The sequence below is a fragment of the Onychomys torridus genome, chromosome 4 (genome assembly GCF_903995425.1).
Source record: "Onychomys torridus chromosome 4, mOncTor1.1, whole genome shotgun sequence".
Lineage (NCBI taxonomy): Eukaryota > Metazoa > Chordata > Mammalia > Rodentia > Cricetidae > Onychomys > Onychomys torridus.
In genome coordinates this window covers 35,425,282-35,443,999 of record NC_050446.1, presented here as the reverse complement: position 1 = coordinate 35,443,999, position 18,718 = coordinate 35,425,282, and the positions used below count along the sequence as shown (strand labels likewise).

At 42.9% G+C, this 18,718-nt stretch overlaps 1 protein-coding gene across 2 annotated transcripts in view; it reads left to right on the top strand.

Moving 5' to 3' along the window:
- Positions 1-18,718, top strand: part of Acvr1 (activin A receptor type 1) — a 122,574-nt gene that overhangs the window by 84,608 nt on the left and 19,248 nt on the right. For both annotated transcript variants that reach the window (XM_036183792.1, XM_036183791.1), the window contains exons 3-6: positions 6,038-6,301; positions 8,143-8,354; positions 11,694-11,793; positions 16,232-16,378. In XM_036183792.1, coding sequence (XP_036039685.1) covers positions 6,038-6,301; positions 8,143-8,354; positions 11,694-11,793; positions 16,232-16,378 — 723 coding nt within the window. The remainder of the gene's footprint in view (positions 1-6,037; positions 6,302-8,142; positions 8,355-11,693; positions 11,794-16,231; positions 16,379-18,718) is intronic.

Here is an 18,718-nt window from a genome sequence, read left to right as displayed (position 1 = left end):
GATCATTCCAACCTGATTGGCCTTGAACATGCTTCCTATGTTAATGACCTTGATCAAGGGAGCATCCTAGCAGCCCAGAGTCCATTGAACAGCCAGCCAAAGGAAGACCACCCACAAAGTCCAGCTGTTTTATGAGTGTGTGCGTCAAGGAGTTCCTTATTTAAGGCATGCTTGCATTTCGCTTCTAGCCTCTGATAACCAAGCAAGCTCACACACACACAGCTTACATTCTCATAGAAAGTACTGATCTTTCCACACATTGGGAGCCTGAGCAGTGAGCAGATGTGCTGGTACAACGGGGCCTCTAGGAGGAAGTGATTTGCATGGACATGCCGGCAGGTGACTAACTAAGCCTTGCCCGAAGATCAGTGCTGACATTTGAAGATTTTATGGGCTCAGTCTGCTCTGAAAAACAGCATCAGGTCTCTTCCCACCCCTGAATGTTTTCTGTGAATGGAAAAATTCATGCCGAAGCAAATACCCATCAGGTTGCTACTGCCAAGTACAGAGGTTGCTGCTGGTAGGTATAGGTTCCATCCTCCTGTTGTTGACCCTCAGAGCACAGGGTTGGGGAGCCATCAGTTCTGGAAGATTCAACTGCTAGGCTCTAGCAGACAAGGTGAGATCCACTAAGTAGATTCAGTGCTGTCAGGGTGGGAATAAACACCCAATATGGAGGGCTTCCATAAAGAAAGGCTCTGAGACCCTGTAGCAGGAAGAGGATTCCCGAGGACTCCCCAAGTTCTGAAGAGACTATAGTCTGTCTTGCAAAGGATAGAAACCAGAGACCATCAGCCTGTGTGGTTGCATAAATAGGCAAGCCACTCAGGGAATTAGAGAACACCCAGGAGGGATGCATTTGGAGTAGCTACATCCCGAGTTCAAAAGGCTTGGTTGGCCTTTCCTGTTGCCATTCTATTGTAGAGTCTTTTTCAACTCCCTCTTTTCTCTCATAGCTCTTGAAATCTGTTTGTTTCTTGGCTTTGCAACTTTATTAAGTATCAGTATCTCTGATTTAAAAAAAAAAAAAAAAGGAGTAAGCTGTTGATTCCCCAGAGGACTGTGTAGACTGTGAGAGCATTTGGGCCCCTGGTGTATTTTAGCCCTAAACATATACAGCCTGCCTTCTTGCCAGAGGATCAAGTGCCCTTCAGTAGACATTCCGGATAGACCTTTTGTGTTTCTGTCTGAGGAGCAGGCTTGCTGGCAATGAAACCTGGCATTGCAAAATCCTTCCTTAAGCCTTTGTTTAATGCCAGAGATCTCAAATGCTTGCAAATTCTGGATAGGTGCCCAACAGTGCTCCCAGATTAGGAGACGGGTGGTAGGACTCCCATAATCTATAAACCTAATATAAACTGCCATTTCAAATGAATGAATCGTTTGGACTGCTGGAAGGAGGCCAAGGATGTTTGGAGTTCTCTTTTTAGCTTATACAGGTTCTGCGCTTTTGGGTGTTTATAATCACCTAATTGCTACATTATTATTTACACTGCTTTGAGGTAAGCCCGTTAAAAACTCAGCCGTCCCCTTTTTGCTGACCCTTAGCTACAGGATAGTTTACTTGCAGCATTTTCTCATCTGTCTTGTATCAAAGATCTTAGTGGGCTTTTATGCCCCACGTAGAAGGAAAATCTATTTGAATGCTGTAAGCTTTACACAGTACACCACTAGACAGGGGGAGACAGTCGAGCCTGTTGTGAAGTCCCAGTTCAACATAAATGTGAATAATTTTACTAGGAAGCACAAGATTTTCCCAAGCTTGCAACAGTTTGAAAAAGTCCCTGCTGCTCTTTGCTTTGCCTCTTCCATTGTGGGTCTGGAGTCATCTAGTAGGTGTGTCCAGACAGTGAGCCGAGCCTTGCCCAGAACGAGAAAAACCTTTCTAAAGATTTGGCTGCTGTGAACTCTTGGGGACTCCCTGCGTGTGCCTCTGGCTTGCAGAACAACACGATCTGGTGCCACTCTGGTGGCTTCTCCCTTGATAGGAAGCAGCCATCCTTTGTGGTCAGAATTTTCCAGTCTGTTCCCAGCCAGCTCCAGCTGTGAGCGTTTTTCACACGGCCCTGGGTCTGGTGATAGAGCAAAGAGTAAACAGAGCCAGCCATAACACTGAGTAATGCCAGGAGGTGCCTTCTAGAACAAACAATGTGGGTGAGCTGTGCAGAGAGGGAATACCTCTGGCTTGACATTTAAATTACTGAATTATTTAAATGAATGTCAATTAGGTGGAGTAGGCTTGCTGCCTTCTGCCGGGGCACTTCCTGGTTGTTCGCACAGGCAGGTGTAAAGACTTTATTCACTTTAGATATCACACTTCCTGTCACACCATGAAGGAGCAGTGTATGACACTATTATCTTGTATTGATATCACAGTCTGAGAGGTTAGGAACCCACTCATTCTTATATCGAACCCTGAAAGGTATCCACTAGCCCAACACCCAGCCCAAATAAAATATCACAGGCCCACACATGTTATGGTGAATGTTAAATTTGACCAGACTGAAAAAGTGAGTCATGGGCATTTTGAGGCTTGCTGTATTCCTAAGAATTGTGGATATTAACATCTAAATGTGTTCTGCCTTCCTTTTAGCCTTTGTTGAATTAGTAATCCTAATTCAGAAAATCACTTTGACTTCTCTTCAAACTAACCCAGACTGCCATCTTATATTATGAATTCAAGGTCCTCATTAATAGAGAGAGAGAGAGAGAGAGAGAGAGAGAGAGAGAGAGAGAGAGAGAGAGAGTGTGTGTGTGTGTGTGTGTGTGTGTGTGTGTGTAAAATAAGTGCATAAAGGATTTACTAATTAGTTTTATGGGAATGTACTAATTAAATAAATGAAATGTTGGGAGGAAAGCATTAGAGAACCAGATCTGATGAAGGTTTTGTACTCTTGCTTGGCTCCTGGTTCTGTATCAAAGATGGGGTTAGTTATTATATACTGTTAATAGCCATTCTCCATTGGCCTTTACCCCTTGGTCCTGAGTATGGATGAGCAAGGATATGTAAACCATGTGTTGTTGATGTTTGACTGAAAAGACCCACCAACAGAAAAGCGGTCAGTAGCTCTTATTTCTGTCTATTCAACTGCACGAAGTATGTAGAAGGTTGAAGGAGATGTCATTGAGACCGCAGGAGTAAGAGCTGATCAAGGTTAGTGCTGCTTCATGCCTGTGTACAAGGCAGAAGTGGGCTCAGTGAGTTGAATTTCACTAAATGGTGAAATCACTTGAGGTTTTTTGCTTCTGGTAAAACTCTTTAGGTTATAGTCCAAACATCTGTCAGACTATATATCCTGTCAAAAACTAGAGATGTTGGGAGAGAGCTGTTTTCTTCCTAAGTCTGGCAATAGAGTTTAATTTCAGGCACCACTTTGAAAACAGCTCACACAAGAAACATACTATTAGAACCACAAAGTGTGACTCTTCCATGTCTTGGACCGAACATTTATTTGTTGTTGGTTTTATTCCTTTGTTTATTGTGATGCTGTAGATCAGCAGTTCTCCAGCCAGTGTGGGCTGCAGCCCCATTGGGGGTCGAATGACCCACTCACAGGGGTCGCCTAAGACCATCAGAAAACACAGATGTTTACATTATGATTCATAACAGTAGCAAAAGGACAGTTATGAAGTAGCAATGGAAATAATTTTATGGTTGGGGGTCACCACAGCATGAGGAACTGTGTTAAAGGGTCGTAGCATTAGGAAGGTTGAGAACCCCTGCTGTAGATAAACCTGGGCTCCTTATCCGTGCACCATGCGCTTCTCTGTGAGCTGTAGCCCCATTCACTGACCACCTGCTCCACAGGCTCAGTGATGGGTGCCATCTTTACAGTTTGTTGTTGTTCATGGTGCAGTACGTTGACTAACGGCCATTTGATTGTCCGTCGACAGTCTGTGAATAGCCACGCCTTTATTTTGTTTTCATTTGACCTCTTCATCACAACGCTGACTCTTCATCCCCAACCCAGTATCGGGAGATACACTTTTCAATGTATTAGGTATTTTCTTGGCTAAATATGATTAAAAATTATCTACAGTTAAAATGTGTGTGTTTTAAATTTGTATCCGTTGACTTATTTCAGTCTTTAAAATACAGTCATGTAATTCCTGTTTCAGGTCACACACTATGACACCATTAACTTCCCACATAACTCCCCTCCCCCATTCAGTTTCTTCTCAAGAACCATCCATCACCTGTTGGGCAGTGTAGTTGGCAGTTCTCAGCCCAGCTTCATGCCATTCAAGAGTGGCAAGCATGTCTAGACTCCCTGGAAATATTATCTTTCAACTGTCTTTTGGCCAGTGTAAACTTTTTGCTGGATTGTGTCTCTTTATGTATATAGACACACATATATATGATTTTTATTCTCATAGAAATAGATAGGTGCAAGGATATTGCTTGGATCTCTCTAGGCAGGGAAAAAATAAAGACTCTCTCTTTGCTCATTAAAGTTTTTACTCATTAAAAGTGTCTGAAGGCTCTTGATTCTCAGGGGTTAGACTGGTGACATACAGAGCACTAGCAGAGGCTATTTTGGATTTTCAGGCATGTCTTTGCTTTTGGACGAGTCCCTTGTGGTTTTCAAAAGAACTAGCAAGTCAATTATAAACAGAGGGCCGTGTCTGTGTGTCTGCATGGACTTATGCTGTGGGATGCAGCACCCACGTGACAGCGGGCAGTGATCTATATTTCCACGTCTTTGAAGAGGGAAGAAAGATTAAAAACACACTTTTCTTTTTGAGATAACCCACATCTCTATACACACCCACACAAATCTGGGTAAATGAACTTGACATTTTCAAAGACCTGACTTTAAGGTCTTCTCTTAAGAGCACAGCCACCCGACCTCTTTTTCTTTTCCTTTTCTTTCCTCTTTTTTGTTTTCTTTTTTTTTCCTTTTTGTTTTCCTAATAAAGAAAATGGCAGTTATCTCACAGACCTGCTGTTGAGAGTTCAAGGATCAGAGGGGAGCTCTTTGGGCCACAGACCTTGGGAGAGACTTGCTCCAGAGGCCGGATTTCCTTGAATAGGGCTTTGGTGACAGTGGCCTTGGATAACTAAGGAAAAGCCATTAGGACTGGACTGTACAAGTTCTGTCTTCACTTGGCCCCCCGGATGGCTGAAAGTGTTGGAAGCAGCAAGTCTGAACTGATCATCCTGATGAGGGAGGAGGAGAGAGATGTGAAAATGGAGCTGCAAATAAGTGTTTTCAGAAAGACAACTGGGAGGTCTGAGGAAGTGGGCCTCCCCTGTGACACGGTTCTGTCTCGCTTTGTTTTCCATTTCCGTGGTATCACCAGGAACTGCCTGGTCCCTGGTCATATCTGTTACCTAATTGTTGAAATATCGTTACCCTCCCTTTGTGCCCTCAGCCTGAGTATTTGATGCCAGGGTCCCCCCCCCCCCCATTCCCTACCATTAGACAGTTCTTAAGAGTTACTAATTACAATTTTAACCAATGTAGAGACTCCAGTGTTATCATAGCATATCCAGTTCTCATATCCAGTGTAGTCTAGCATTTAGCTGAAAATGTTGCGAACTTGGATTTGTAGCTGTAGACTCTTCTACAAGTAAGTGTGTTCTGAAGTACTCAAGTCCCGAAGCAATGCTTGCTTAGGGGGGGCAGAACTGGCAGGAACTGGTGCTAACAGTTGCCATATATTTATTTAGGAACCCTTTTTAGGGGATATAAAATAAAGGTGATGAATAGTATGTTCCTATCAAATATTTTGTTTAGATGCAGAAACTGGGGATATGAGAGAGGGGTTCCACATCAGGAGTCTGGACAGCCTGTTGCCAGTCTCTGTCCTAGCATGTTCTTAGGAGGCTGTACAGCACAGACAGATGTACTCATAGACTGAGATGTGATTAGTATTTGGTTGAGTGACAATCCTGGAGCGTAGACATCCATCAGTGGTGATGACTCTGTGATTAGATTTGGGGTGATCGTAGGGAAACCTGATTTTTTTTTTCTCCGAGAGGGCTATGGCTTACACAAGTGAATTGTTTTTCCTTCCTCCCTCTCCTTTGCAGATGAGAAGCCCAAAGTCAACTCGAAACTTTACATGTGTGTTTGTGAGGGCCTCTCCTGTGGGAACGAGGACCACTGTGAGGGCCAGCAATGTTTTTCATCTCTGAGCATCAACGATGGCTTCCACGTCTACCAGAAGGGCTGCTTTCAGGTTTATGAGCAGGGGAAGATGACGTGTAAGACCCCTCCATCACCCGGCCAAGCTGTGGAATGTTGCCAAGGGGATTGGTGTAACAGGAACATCACAGCTCAGCTGCCCACTAAAGGTTCCCATGGCTTCTTCTATTTCTAGATCAAGGGGTTTTGTTAATGTTGCCCCAAGTCTGTGTGGGTTAAGGACCTGTGTGGCTAGGAGCTTTCCTCCTACACCCTGAACCAGAGCTGATGGTCCATGGAAAGTCAGTCTGGGTGAGGAAGAGAAAAGCCTTTGGAATCTAAAAGGAGAATGAGCATTTTGGGGAAAGTGAGTGATGTGACATTCATTGAGACAGATTTAGAGGATGATTTTGCTGATGAGAGGTCACCATGAGCAGGTGTATGGCTTTCTGTTAAGGGGGGATAGTGACTTTCACAATACCTTAAGTAATTCTGCCTAGTAAACATTCATCTCTAGGTGATGTGTGTTACCTGACACCTACATGGAATGCCTTTCCTTGTTAAGAAGATGACAAAGGAAAGCTTGCTAATGTCTTCCAAATATGATTCCTGGCCATCTGAATGGAAGTCATATGCGATTGTGCATGAGCCTCGTAGTTATGGAATTTCCCCTCATGCATTTCCTATGAATTTCATGTCCTTTGGAAAATTGTCTCCCTCAGAAACTAAACTGTTTTCTCATATAGTGAACTCTAAGCAGCTATATCAAGTTGCTGTCAAGATTAATATAGGCCAATCCAAGCCAAATTTATTCCTTTAATCTAGAGTACCTCTTAATAGGTTTAATTATATGATTTTGTACTTGTGGAAGTATGAAAATACAAATGGGGTAAGAGAGGCTACTCTGAGCTTCCACTGCCCGGAAGGAGGCAGGAGGCAGAAAACCAAAAAGCTGATAGGTCATGGGCAGTTTTTAAGTCACTATGACCTGCTTAGAGCAGGTAGAAAAGACTTCATTCTGATAGGAAAGTAGGGTTGAATAACAAGGATTTGAGAAAAGGATCAAATATTGAAGTAGTTAAACTCAGAGGTTATTTCTTTTTGCTCAGTGTGTTAATTTCTTACTAATCAATGGACAAAAAGAAATCTCTGCATCCACACAAAAACTATGTCAACAGGGTGAAGATCCTGATACGTACATACTATTACACATTAAGTTTTATGCATTCATTTATATGCACACATACACCTGCATTTGCATGCGTGTGGTGGGTAGATCTGAGGACAACTTGTAGGAAGTGCTTCTCTTACTGTGTGGGTTCCAGGGATCAAACTCAGGCTGTCAGGCTTTGTAGCAGGTACCCTTGCCCTCAGAGCCACTCCATATCCCAGCACACAGTGTTTTTACCAGAAGGCATTTCCTGTAAGGAATTGCTTATTTGAGGGACCGCAATATCTGTCATTTCATTACAGTGGTTTTAGATGTTATTATGCAGATGACATGTACTATAGAGTATTATGGGTACCAACTTTATTCTCAGGACTTGGGGAGTTAAAGAAACTTAAAGGGTCTTTGAGTGGAGAGTGGGTTGCTGAAGGGAACACTGAGCTAAGGGAAGGTTTCAGTACCTTCTCACTGGGTTATTACAGCGGAATAGCTGTCCTTCAGGGCTTGATTCTAATGCATCTTTACATAGGAAATCCAAGTTAATAAGAGTAACATTAAGACTTCTATGGCTCTTGTGTTGCAGAAGCTCTTAAACAGCCTTGCATTAATACAGTTGATTCTCTGTGGAATCCTTTCTAAACTCTAGTTCTGTTTAATTGAATGATCACTTAAATAAATGGCTGGGCCATTGGCCGAATGTTAGGAAGTATTTTGGTTGTAAAAATTGTTTTGATTTATGAATATTGTGTGGTCAGGATCAGGAAGCACTTCTTACGATATTGGTAACTAATAAGGAAATGGTGATCCCAACCCTCACTTACCCCTTTTTTTCTCATTCTCCAGGAAAATCCTTCCCTGGATCACAGAATTTCCACCTCGAAGTTGGCCTTATTATCCTCTCTGTGGTGTTTGCAGTATGTCTTTTAGCTTGCCTCCTGGGAGTTGCTCTCAGGAAGTTTAAAAGACGCAACCAAGAACGCCTCAACCCCAGAGATGTGGAATATGGTACCATCGAAGGGCTCATCACCACCAATGTCGGAGACAGCACTCTAGCGGTGAGTTTGTGACCCCAAGGGATGTCTAAGGACTGCTGAGATGGAGATGGACACTTTCCTATTTTGAGTGTGGCAAGCCAACGGTGAACTGACAGTTCAGACATGCTCTGTGATGGACTAGTCACTGGACTTCTGTCCATGCATATGTGAGCACCTGGTTGGCTCCTATACATAAGAACATCCATTTCAGACAGACACTTCAAAAGTGGGCTTGGAGATTCTACTTTAGTAGATTCTTGGAGGTGACTTTTCTTTGGGGAATGTGAGGAAAAGGGACAAAGAATGGTTGATGGACTGGAGTTTTGGAGAGCTTGGAATGGCCTTACTCAGTTACTCTATTTGTAAGAACAAAAGTGTAATTTTTTTTTAAAGGAAGCATCTTCTCATTAATATTAAAAAAATCTTTTTTTCCCTTTACATGATTTGAATACCCCATAATTTAGAAACTTGACATCTCCAGAAGTAGCCATTAAGATTTTGATGCTCTAGTACTGCCCCCTTGTGGAGTGTAGTCCGCTGACTGAACCAATGTCCTCCGGTAGAAGTGTGTAGCACCTACAGAGTTTAAAATGCTTTAGTAGCCTCCTTTACAAGTAAGGAGGGGGAAAAAAGCAAAACACATATCATTTTTTATCATTTCACTGTACAATAAAAATGTTACTATTTTACCTAAGTTTTCACAGTCATTTACAGGGTGCATCATTCCAGGCCCTTTCTAGTTTACTTCTTCAGCCTAGAAGGCACTGTATGTATACATTTGAAAACTTCTCCCTGGCCAGGGAGGTGGCCCAGAGGGTAAAGATGTTCACTGCCGAGCCCAATGACCTAAATTCAATCCCCAGGACTCGCATAGGAGAAAACTGACTCACACAAGCTGTCCTCTGACTTCCAGACGTGCTGTGGCAAGGCTGCCCCCCATCTCCCTAATAAATAAGTAAATAAATAAATGCAGTAAACATTTAAAGTTACCCAATATATTTTAAAGCTATCGTGATACATTAAAAGCGAATGTCTTCCTTTAGTTACTCTTCTAAACTTTGAGTTAAGTCAGGGAAGTAGGTCACTTACCATAAACGGCCTACTACAGAGTGCAAAAGAATAAAGTAGCAACACTCTCCATGGATACTACATGGATTCTCTGAAAAAGACATGGTTTCGTGGGTGTTAGGTGCAAATGACACAGCCACACCAGCTCGCTCCTTGTCATAATCCAGTGAGTTGCAAGTCAATCAAGTTATCTTTGTAATGTGATTCAGAGCTGTTGAAAGCTACACTCCTGTCTCATACCAGATCGTCATGCATGAAGGCTGGCTCCACGACATGACAAGTCTATAAATGCTCAGGAGTTCTGTAATTAGGATTGCTCTACCACCATCGTTTTTGGTTTGCTGGAAAAGATATACCCTAGGTGGTGGCCATCTTTAGCTCATATGCTACACCTGCACAGCCATAAGACCTACCTGTAATCAGGTGCCAGAACATTGTTGATGCTGGACGTAGCCTGGGAACCACCATGCTCTGCTGCCTGCACCATCAATGTTCTGTATAAAAAAGGAGCAAGTTATCCTTGGGTACCTCCTTTCACTCACCTATTTGAGTTATGGTGTAGTGGAACTGGAAGAGGGTACTTTTTTTTCCTCATTTAATACTTGCTCCAAAGTGTGTTCTGAGGTTTAGGGGAAAGCAGATGGGTTTATGGGGTTTGTAACAGGAAGACGTGAAGATGATTCCAGACCAAGCTTCAGCAAAGCAAGATTCTGACGTAGATCAGTCAGAACTTTGTTCCTCGGAGCTGCTAACATGTCTAATTACCAAGGGCAGTAATTGGAATGTCTAGTGTAAATTACTGTTTAAATAGCTTTTAGGATTTTGAAATAGGAATGAAAGCCTGTGCCAAAACAGACTTCTCAACACAACCCAGCCACGTCAGCTGACAGAATGTCATGCTATAATGATATAGCATGGAATAACCAGTTGTCCTTATTTGCTTTTGTAAACGGTGTGTTCATTTCTGTGATTTGACGAAGTGTAAGCTCCCTGAAGCTCGCCCATAGCTGGGGCTTCAGGAGTTGAGGTAGGTCTTCCTAAGTCTTTGTTTGACTTCCCCACACCCTTAAATCTATGAACTTAGTTAGAACCCAAGCTATACATCACAAAAAAGCAGTAGCTTAATATTCAGTATTGTTTTTCTCAAAAATAATTGAATACATGGAGACAAACAAACATGACAAGAGGGAGTTGATGGGGAGACATGAATCCTATTTCATCTACATTCATTTTCTTCTTGATTATCCTTTTGTGACTTTTAAGGGTTCTGGATTTCTTCTGTTGATTCTTTAGCTTTTGGTAATTTTACTGATCAACAGTATTTTACAGTAGTGCTCCAAGGAAGAGAGAGAAAATGAAACTCACAGAAGTCTATGTTGTTTGACTAGGCTGCTTATATGTTGGGAAAGGAGGAGCTTTGGGCAGGGTTAACTGGACGATACTGCAGCCGCCCCACCAACACTATGTCTAATGTCAGTCTGTGTATTAGACATGATCCAGGCCTTTGCTAAAACTATGAAGGCAAACTTTGTGAATGAACTACCTGGTAATCTTTTGCCAGCATGCTCATTGGGAAAAATCAATTTGCAATTCTGGCTTTATATTTTAAATGAAATATTGTTTTACTTCTTTTCCTTTCTAATTTGCAATTCACGTTAGGAAATGATAAGTGGGTGTTAATTTAGTGACCCTTTTGTTCATCTATTACCTGAAAAAAGAACCTCCATCTAGAGAAATACCTACGCATGTACCTATAAGTACCAATTTAAAGATCTACATACTATTAGAATTTTTCCATTACCCTTGGGTGTACATATTCCTAATTTGTTTGCTTCTAATTAGACATCTTTGATTTGTTTGGCAAATAAAGTAGATCATTCAATAGATATTTAGTGAGCATAGCAGAATATCATAGACAATACACAGTTCTTAATGTTGAAGCATCACCCCCCAACCCCATTCTTTTCGCTGCTTTCTATTGCTCAGTCCTTTGAACTTCCTAATGTGCTCAGTAACTTTGCTCAGCTTCCTTTCTCATGTATTTGATGAAAAAACTCCAGGGCTTAAGAAAGAATGACTTATCCATCAGGAAAACCTGCCTTCTTTGGTTTACTTTTTAATTTTCCTGAGGCACACAGTCAGTCTTTTCAGGGGGAGATTTTTGAGGTGGTATAATGGGTCACATGACCAGAGTTGCTGGAAACCACGTTGGTTATCGTGGTATGCATCCTAGAACTCCACAGCAGGGACTGTAGCACAGTAATTTCTTTTTCTCCTTGTTTCCCATTACAGGAATTACTGGATCACTCATGTACATCGGGAAGTGGCTCTGGTCTTCCTTTTCTGGTTCAGAGAACTGTGGCTCGCCAGATTACCCTGTTGGAGTGTGTTGGTAATTCTTCATTTCCCTTCCTCTTGGGAAATAGCGTCAGTCATGATTCTAGAAGCAGGATGGGGCTTGGAAAAGTTGGCTTCTTGTTGCTGCTGCTGCTTCCTCAATAACCCAGGAGGTGCCAAGCAACCCTGTGGTTGTTGAGCAGGGGAGAGATAGCCATGGGGGTCTCTGTTCTCTGTGACTCATCTGTGAGAACTTGCTGAAGTTCTGGTAAGGGGCTCATCACTAAGTAGTACAGATGATGCCTAGTCTGAGTGACTCTAAGAGGCTGTGTTGTCCAACGACTGAATGATCTGAGGTAATAGGCTTCTGTTAGGAAGGTTTTCCCTGTAGTTTCCCTGCCCTTTCTACTGTCCCCTTCCTCTAAAAATAATGATGAGTAGTACATCTAGTTACTGTGTGCCAATTAGATACCAAAAACTTAGTACAATATACTTTTAAAAACTAGAGTGACTTTTACTAAGTGTTTTCTGATTAAGTCCTTATTACCAAGAGCTACATATATTTTTATAGCCTTTCATTTTCCCCCTACGACATACTTTTTGGTGGATTGTTTCTGAAAAATTTGCGCTCCTTTATTCATTAAAAAAAAAACTGACCTGTTACTATTGCATGTGTGTATATTGTATATGTGTGTGGGTTGTTCATCCACAACACATGTGGAAGTTAGAGGACAGTGTTGTGGAATTGGTTGTCACATTATACTTTCATATGGGTTCTGGGGATTGAACTCCAGATCATCAGACTTGCATGGCAAGGCTTTACCGACTGAATCCTCTCACTGGCCTTCCTCCCTTCTTTTCATGAGGGCACACACCTCTTATAGTATTGGGACTTGTCCGAAGTCCTTTAAAAAGCTGTGCAGTAGTCAGTTGGGCTGATGGATTATTGAAAATGCTTGTAAGGGACCTAGCACATATTCTTCTGCCTTCAAAATTGGCAGAATGACTTCCCAGGAATTGTGGATTTCTGAGTCAAGCATGATTTAGTAATAATAATAATAGCCTCGTGAATTTTGTGACGATGGTACAGAATGCTTTGTTTGCTTTACAGACAAGGTCTCTTGGCCCAGGCAGACCTAGAACTCAGTATACAGTCAAGGATGGCCTTCCACTCTTGATCTTCTCCTCTGTCTCTTGAGTCCTGTGATTATTATAGGCATGCATCCAATGACCAGTGCATTTTTAAAGTCCCGATTTTCAGGGCTGAGAGAATGGCTCAGTCAATAAGTGCTGTTGAACAAACGTGAGGACTTGATTTTGATCCCCAGGGCCTGTTTAAAAAAGGTGCCGCAGTGGTATGTATCTATAGTCCCAGCACCGGATATGCAGAAACAGGAAGATGTGTGGAGTTTGCTGGCCAGCCAGTCTAGCTGGACCTGTAAGCTTGAGGTTTGTTGAGAGACCTCATCTCAAAAAAGGGCGGGGGGATTGAAGAAAACATACAGTGTTAACCTCTTGTACACATATGTAGCTGTTCCATCCTCTACCTCTGCCACACACATGGGGGACACACTTTACTTTAAATAAATTCATCATTTTTTACTTGTTTCATGTGGAGGGTGGATATTTGTGATTAGCATGATAGGTTTTCAGCTCCTCGTTGAGATGGTGTGCAGGAATGGCTTGGCGTTGTCTCTACACTCCTTCTGGTGCTCAGCCTTTTGAGGTGGAGGCCACAGCTTCTGCCCTCTGACAGTTTGTTTGGGGGAAGTGTCTGACTATTCTGAGTTACCCCCACCACTAGTTGCTATACGAAGGAGGAATGCCCACATTCTGTAGTAAGATCTGAGGTAGGCAGCACTGCTTGCCTGAGATGCACAGGTGACAGTATGGAGCTGTGTTGCCTTTCCCCAGGGTCTGCCTGCGCTTACTATTTCCACTGTGTACAGCTCTACCACATCTGACTGAGCCTAGAAAAAGTTGGGGTAAAAAACCCAGGTGTACTCATTACCACCAACCAGAATTGTCTTCTTGTACTAATTAGCATCCTGTTTGTTTATGAGCAAGGATGCCTACATAGCTTTATGAGGCAGGGAAGGGACCATGCACCTGCCTCTCCTGCCTTTGTCCACTTGACCCAACACTCATCCCTCGCAGATAGTCCCATATGACACGCTTAGTCCTCAGAGATTGGCTCCAGAGTCCAGTTGCTCCTCTGGACTGGGTACGGTTTTTGACTCTCTCGATGTTCAGCATTTTTGAGCTAGTGTAGATTCAATTATTGCACTTTGTTGGGTTGACATTAATGAATGATGGCTACAGTGCCTCTTTAGGAGTTTGGAGTTTGTGTTTGCATGGTATAGCTTTGAGGAGAAAGGTGGATAGATAGATGATCACTTTAGTTCAAGAACATGGGGAGTTGACCATGTTAGCCCTTTCCATGTTGTGCTGTCCAAATTTAAAGGCCTTGGGCATCCTCTTCATGGGGCTTTCTGGCCAGGAACTTTTGGGAAACTGTGTCACTATTTTAGTGGCTTCTGAATAAGATAACATTATCAAGAAGCATTTGACAACCATTAAAATCAATTTCTGTTTTGGTTTTATCCACCCCTTTAGAATAGTCATTGCTTTTGGATAGGGTTATCGGTTCTTGTCAAGGTACCTCAATTTGGTGGCCATCCATGTTGCCATATCACCACCAGAGCTGGATGGTACCCTCTGTGTCACACCTGGGAAGCAGGCACTCTGTTGCCAAGTCACATCCCCAGCCCTCAGTATTTTGGTGGATGTTTCAGGTATGACTTGGACACACCTGCTTTCTTTCTATGTTTAGGTTCTCATTGGCTTAGTTTTCCAGCAGAGGGACTGTGCATGCAGGTGGGCACGGCTGCTGCCTACCACGGCCCTGAGATTGTGCAGTCGTCGTGTGCCTGCCTGCACTGAAAGGTTCACCGCCTTGTAGTTTCATCTCCTGCTGCACTGCCTGCCATCCCTGCTATTACACTCCATGTTGACCTCCATAGTTTGGAGATAATGACCTCTTCTTTCCAACCTCTTTGGTCATCCTTACCTATAATTAAAGAGATGATTGGAAGGGAGATATGTCCTTGATAAGCATGTGGCTACTGCATGGAGGGAGGGGGCATGCATCAGACGGGTCAGATCCTAGCTAAATCACCCCATTTTCTAAAATATGTTCTTCAAGTGCCTTTAAAAAAGACTCTATTGTTTCATGTGTATGGGTGTTTTGCCTGCATGTATGCCTGTGTATCACAAGTATGCCTATGTCTGAGGGGGTCAGAAGAGAGCAATGCATTCCCTGGAACTGAAGTCATAGATGGTTGTATGCTACCTCATGGGTTCTGGGAATCCAATCTGGGTCCTCTGGAAGAGCATCCAGTGCTCTTGACCACAGAGCCATTTCTCCAGCCCCCAGGTGATGTTTTAAAAAAGACTTCATTTATTAGTATCGTATGTGTCTGTTTATGGTGCACATATGTGACTGTGTATGCCAGCGACTACTTTGTGGAGTCAGTTCGCTGGTTCCACTTTTATATAGATTCTAGGGGTTAAACTCAGGCTCGAACTCAGCAAGCCATTTTACCTGCTGAGCCATCTCTCTGGCTCCAGAATGCTCTTTCTAGTGTTGTCCCCATGTGACATCACTGGGGCCCATCTAAACAGACATCCATGACCAGTGTCAGAAATCAGAGCTGTTCTGGCATCGTGTGTTTATGAATTTGAAAATCTCAGAATTAGATTTGAAATGTGCTATCTTTCCTGTGTTTTCAAAAACAATATGCCAAAGGTTTCTAGCCTTTCGACATTGTGACCTTACACTGTCATCTGCAAATATGCTAGGCTGCCTGCATGACTAGCCTGGCACACAACTTAGACACCCTTCAGGACAGCAAGTTCATTATAAATGTGCAGCCACTTAGTGTCAGCTAATTGTGTGACACCTCTTGGAAGGCAGTTTCCTGTCACATTGGGGTGGACAGGGAAAGGAAGGGCCTACCTTATTTTTGTACATTTTTGTAGATAAAGTATTTACACTCCCAAACTGAGTTTGCCCAGCAAATAATGAGAGGGGTTAAGAGTTTCCGGCATTAGGCTCAGTGTTTACTACCAGGAGTTGCCTGGTCTGACTGTGTATCCTTCTATATATTAGAAAAAAATCTCAGTATCACACAAAGAAACACGTGACCAAAGCAAAAGTTATCGGCAAGGCAGTCTTTTGGCAAAAGGGGTCTACCAGAACCCAAACCCAACCGGTGAATATATGTGCCAAAATGGCCTCCATGACGTAGGTGGTGACTTCATTTCATCCTATTGGTGGGGGCTCAACTGCACATACTAACTTGACTGGTTAGTCTGCAGAGAGGAAGGGGAGAGGTTCAGAGTATAAGGACACTGTCAGGTTGACTACGTTTGATGGGAAAAACAAAAACAAAAGTGTTTCTCACATGCTTCGTCTGTTTTACTGTCCGCAGGGAAGGGCCGCTATGGAGAAGTATGGAGGGGCAGCTGGCAAGGCGAAAATGTTGCCGTAAAGATCTTCTCCTCCCGCGATGAGAAGTCGTGGTTCAGGGAAACAGAATTGTACAACACTGTGATGTTGAGGCATGAAAACATTTTAGGTAAGTATGGATAAGCTTACATTAACTGGTCTTGATAGAGAAAAGTGCCTGCCCTTGCTCTCTCCCATTTGTCAAATATGCAGTTTAGAGTCTCTTCCAGAAAACGACATAGCGACCCTCAGCATTTATAGACTATTTAATCTTTTAACAGATACATTTTTAAATTTAAGTCTGCACATAAGTTATAAATTCCCTGCCCGATGAAAGGAAATCTGTGGCAGGGCCTTCTTGCTCCTATATCTGCAGATGTATTTAAACAACAAAAACTTGTTCGGCATTGTTCATTTCAAGGCTTGTTGGGTGGCTCTGCTTGCCCCACCCTTCCTGAATATTTATTACTGGAATCAAACTAAGAAAGGCCTTTGGATTCCTTCCTAGAGATTCTCAGCTCCCAGGGATGCCGTAATTAGATGCACATTCCCTCAAACTAGGCATCATTTTTAAAAGACCAGATTTACAGAGGGATTCACATACATTTTAATTTGAAAACTCCTCGTATACTTCTGGGACTCACAAAGTATAGATGAATTTTCATCATCTTATCACGAAAGCTTAGCAACACTTAAGAAATATGTGAAGTGCCCACTACAATCCTGCTATAGCAATGGAGAGGGCCCATTGGTTTCTCTATTTCAAAAGGCTTGAAGTGTGTTTCCATTAATACACATGGATGGTGAAAGCTGCCTGGAGTGAGTCTTCAGAAATAGAAGAGAAATCTGGGTAGAATTGAACTGTATGCTATAGTGTTGGCCACTGTGTGGCTATTGGAGTATGTCTGGGCATCGTATGTTGTACATTGTTACTCTGTCCCATTCTATCAATCTAGTATTTAAATGTGACCCAGGTTATTGGTGACTGAAGATAGGATGGCTGTCCAAAGCTTTGCTTTGACAGTGTGATGGTGATGTTCAGTCTCAGGAACATTTAAAAGTGTCTTTGAAGAGCTAGAGAAATAGGTTAGCATTTAATGCCACTGTTTTTCTTGCAGAGGTCCTGGGTTCTATTCCCCACACCCATATGGCAACAGTTTGTAACTCTTGTTCCCGGGGATCTGATGACCTCTTCTGGCCTCTGTGGCCGTTGCATACACATGGTACACACATAGACATATAAGCAAAACAGCCATACACACACACACACACACACACACACACACACACACACACACACTAAATAATTAAATTGTGTCTTTGATTGCTCCCAAATTGGCCTATAGTGTTGGTGACTTCTAGTCATGACTTTCATAATTCCCTAGTTGTCAGTTCCAAGGAGTCTTTTGAGCTTCAGTTACAAATATGTCTATATCCGGCTACAACTAGTATTTTCCTTTCTGTGGGACTGTGACAAACAGGTGGCTTTGATCTTGTTGCACTGTTCTTCACTATCCGCTGTCTCCTTTCCACCCTCTAACCTCCTTTTTCTCCATCAAAATGTCTCGGTCTCAGCCAGTTTCTCTGCATAGACTCCCCTGTGCATTTGTGCACACCCTCTGCTGATGACCCACCACTCACTGCCTGGGACACATTGCGGGGTCTGTGTGTAATAGATGACAGCTCTAACAACACAGCCAGGGATAATAGTGGGGAGTTACTGTGTCATGAGTTCTGCTGGAATTGCTCATGTGCGCACTCTTGGGTAATCCTGCCTGCAGCCTTAGAGAGTAGGTCATCTTATTTCCCCAATTTTAACTAGCAAAAAGTACTGAGGAGAGGCGAAATATTAGATCTGCGAATCATGCTGAGGAGCTAAACCCTTCACCCTAGTTCCCTGCCATGCCCTGCCGTCTGCAGGATAGTCACATCACATTGCCCTGCAGTCATGCCTTAGATTACAAAGTCAGGGTAGGAGGGGGACGTTCATCTACACTCAGATTTGCCTTGAGGTTCCCAATCTTCCTTCTGTCTCTGGAACACCAGTCAGAGTTGGTTGTGTTAGAAGCTTTGGTGTACAACAGAGACTTATCTTAAATAGTAGAGTCACTATTAATGGGAAGACGTGTGTCTTCTCCTAATGAGCATCTGTGGTCTGAAACCTTTTGAAGGAAGGGCATAGCCATGCATCCCCCCTTAGGCTTCTGGTGCTCACATACTCATTGTGTAAAATCTCTGGGATACTGTGCTTTCTAGTGTCTTAGCCACTGTGTTATATGCTGAGGGTGGGAATCCTTCTCATAGTGTTCACATTCATTCCTAGTACTGAGCGCAGTGTTCACATGGTAACACCCAGGAAATAGTGACTAAGTTGGGTTTAATCGCAAGAGGAATTTGAAAGGTGTGTTTGCAGTATGGTTCACATATGTGAAGTGTTAGAGTCCCTTACAGTGACTACATTGTCTGTTTT